The sequence below is a fragment of the Diaphorina citri genome, unplaced genomic scaffold (assembly GCF_000475195.1).
Source record: "Diaphorina citri unplaced genomic scaffold, Diaci psyllid genome assembly version 1.1 scaffold1246, whole genome shotgun sequence".
NCBI lineage: Eukaryota > Metazoa > Arthropoda > Insecta > Hemiptera > Psyllidae > Diaphorina > Diaphorina citri.
The window spans coordinates 3,791-7,251 of NW_007378675.1; the positions used below are offsets into that span (position 1 = coordinate 3,791).

The window sequence follows — 3,461 nt, forward strand, 5'->3', positions numbered from 1 at the left end:
TAATAATAATAATAATAATAATAATAATAATAATAATAATAATAATAATAATAATAATAATAATAATAATAATAATAATAATAATAATAATAATAATAATAATAATAATAATAATAATAATAATAATAATAATAATAATAATAATAATAATAATAATAATAATAATAATAATAATAATAATAATAATAATAATAATAATAATAATAATAATAATAATAATAATAATAATAATAATAATAATAATAATAATAATAATAATAATAATAATAATAATAATAATAATAATAATAATAATAATAATAATAATAATAATAATAATAATAATAATAATAATAATAATAATAATAATAATAATAATAATAATAATAATAATAATAATAATAATAATAATAATAATAATAATAATAATAATAATAATAATAATAATAATAATAATAATAATAATAATAATAATAATAATAATAATAATAATAATAATAATAATAATAATAATAATAATAATAATAATAATAATAATAATAATAATAATAATAATAATAATAATAATAATAATAATAATAATAATAATAATAATAATAATAATAATAATAATAATAATAATAATAATAATAATAATAATAATAATAATAATAATAATAATAATAATAATAATAATAATAATAATAATAATAATAATAATAATAATAATAATAATAATAATAATAATAATAATAATATTTAACAATTAAAATGTAGGTATCTATACCTTCAATGTATCGTTCACCAATGTGTTGTCTGTCCTTCTTCTCGGCAGCAGTACAATCATCTTCACTCTCCACCTCAACAAATGCCTCACCACTTGGTCTTCCTTCTCGGCTCAACAGAATGTGGATGCCAGCTCTGCCACTTTTCACATTAATGCCATCTGAAATATTAAAAATGATATGTAAATTATTTATGATTGAAGCAATTAATAATTTCTTGCACTATAAGTGATCAATACAAAAGATCATATACTTTGATCACTGACTCAAGTCCAATGCAACTCATAACAAGCTGGGCCCAACCCTCCGGGAATTTTTTAGCCCGTAGTTTATTCGATCGTGGTTAAAGAATACCTATGTACCTACCTAATTTGTTTAATATTCAGATTATTATTATTATTGATTTGATTTTTGATTAAACTTTCATGTAATGATTTAAAATCATTATTCCTTTTAATGTTTCCTAATAACAACCAATATAGTGTTGAAGTCACCCATCCATTTATTGGCCTTGCTCGGTGTAGCTTAACATAGGTGACGCTAAAACCGGTCTTAAATTATCAACTGAAGTGTTACCTAAAACTTTCTCGCTTTGAGTTTATAGGTTGTTTTGACAAATTTCAAGTTCAGAGCTCATTTGTGTGAGAAAATGTGACAAAAATAGGTACCCCAAAAACCAGTTTTTTGGCTTTATGGTTTTCTGGACAAAATTTGCACCACCACTTTCATGTTCCTGGTAAAAAGACCTTTAATTTGATATATAGGTCAACTAGATTTGGATAAGTCCTTCTATGGGGACAGACAGAGTGACAGACTTTATTATTACGATAGTAATAAAAAAAGGTTGAGTGGATGGGCTATTGTATTTGCTTCAGTGTCTGTCAGTCGGTCGGTCTGTCTGTCCCCATAGAAGGACTTATCCAAACCTGGTCGACCTATATATCAAATTAAAGGTCTTTTTACAATTAAAATGTAGGTATCTATACCTTCAATGTATCGTTCACCAATGTGTTGTCTGTCCTTCTTCTCGGCAGCAGTACAATCATCTTCACTCTCCACCTCAACAAATGCCTCACCACTTGGTCTTCCTTCTCGGCTCAACAGAATGTGGATGCCAGCTCTGCCACTTTTCACATTAATGCCATCTGAAATATTAAAAATGATATGTAAATTATTTATGATTGAAGCAATTAATAATTTCTTGCACTATAAGTGATCAATACAAAAGATCATATACTTTGATCACTGACTCAAGTCCAATGCAACTCATAACAAGCTGGGCCCAACCCTCCGGGAATTTTTTAGCCCGTAGTTTATTCGATCGTGGTTAAAGAATACCTATGTACCTACCTAATTTGTTTAATATTCAGATTATTATTATTATTGATTTGATTTTTGATTAAACTTTCATGTAATGATTTAAAATCATTATTCCTTTTAATGTTTCCTAATAACAACCAATATAGTGTTGAAGTCACCCATCCATTTATTGGCCTTGCTCGGTGTAGCTTAACATAGGTGACGCTAAAACCGGTCTTAAATTATCAACTGAAGTGTTACCTAAAACTTTCTCGCTTTGAGTTTATAGGTTGTTTTGACAAATTTCAAGTTCAGAGCTCATTTGTGTGAGAAAATGTGACAAAAATAGGTACCCCAAAAACCAGTTTTTTGGCTTTATGGTTTTCTGGACAAAATTTGCACCACCACTTTCATGTTCCTGGTAAAAAGACCTTTAATTTGATATATAGGTCAACTAGATTTGGATAAGTCCTTCTATGGGGACAGACAGACCGACAGACAGACGACACCGAAGCGAATACAATAGTCCGTCCACTATACCTTTTATTATTAGTAATAATAAAGGAAGGACGGACTAAAAAGGCAAGCCATAAAAGCCCTCACAAAAAAAAAAAAAAAAAAAAAAAAAAAAAAAAAAAAAAAAAAAAAAAACTGGTTTTTGATATATAGGTCATTTCTCACACAAATGAGCTTGCTTTGAGGCCAACTGGTTTTGGCTAAACAAACTTTTACGAGTGGGATGCCCTTTGCACTCAACCTTCGCTATTGATATAGTGTGAGGAAATTTGGACTAGTCTACTCCCTGTTTATAGTCCCCTAGCTAGACGCTGATCTACTCTCTGTTTATAGTCCCTCAGCCAGACTCAGCCAAAATTTCTACTTACCAAAGAATTTCAAAATATCATCCTCTGTGGCTGAAAATGGGAGACCTCTGAGATTCATTACAAAACCCTCAACTTCTTCCATGACTGTTGATGTTCTGAAAAATCAATATAGAATAAATAATTATTTAATCAAGATGTGATTAAATTGTAAAATAATAATAATAATAATAAAAAATAATAATATAATAATAAATAAAATAAAAAATAAAAATAATGACAGGTACCTCTGTCCTACCTCAACAGTCTAAATAAATCAGCACACTGATAAAACTCTGCTGTAAAGTCAGATGGGTATGCAGAAATACTTACTGGGTTTCCCTAGCCTATAGGTACACTATCAAAGTATGTTAAGTGTTTCAATGGCTCTTATTGACAAGCTTATCTATATTGTAGGGATGGTGATTTGTTTATCTTTTTCACAATATAATTTGATGATAAAGAGTGAAATATATACATAATACAGAATTTCACATACTTAAGTATAAAACTCCTCCAAGACTGGGGTCTATAATCTCCAGCTAAAGCAGCTCTTTTA

The 3,461-nt window shown here is 27.1% G+C and overlaps 1 protein-coding gene across 1 annotated transcript; it reads right to left on the bottom strand.

Annotated features, from left to right (window-relative positions):
• Positions 1-745: 745 nt before the first annotated feature.
• LOC103514937 (heterogeneous nuclear ribonucleoprotein H2-like) lies at positions 746-3,008 on the bottom strand (the record flags this gene model as incomplete). The annotated part of the gene is made up of 3 exons (XM_026827779.1): positions 2,927-3,008; positions 1,730-1,888; positions 746-904 (listed from the first exon to the last, which is right to left on the bottom strand). Coding segments are annotated over exons 1-3 (400 nt in total), but the record flags the coding sequence as incomplete, so codon positions are not given.
• Between the last annotated feature and the right edge of the window lie 453 nt (positions 3,009-3,461).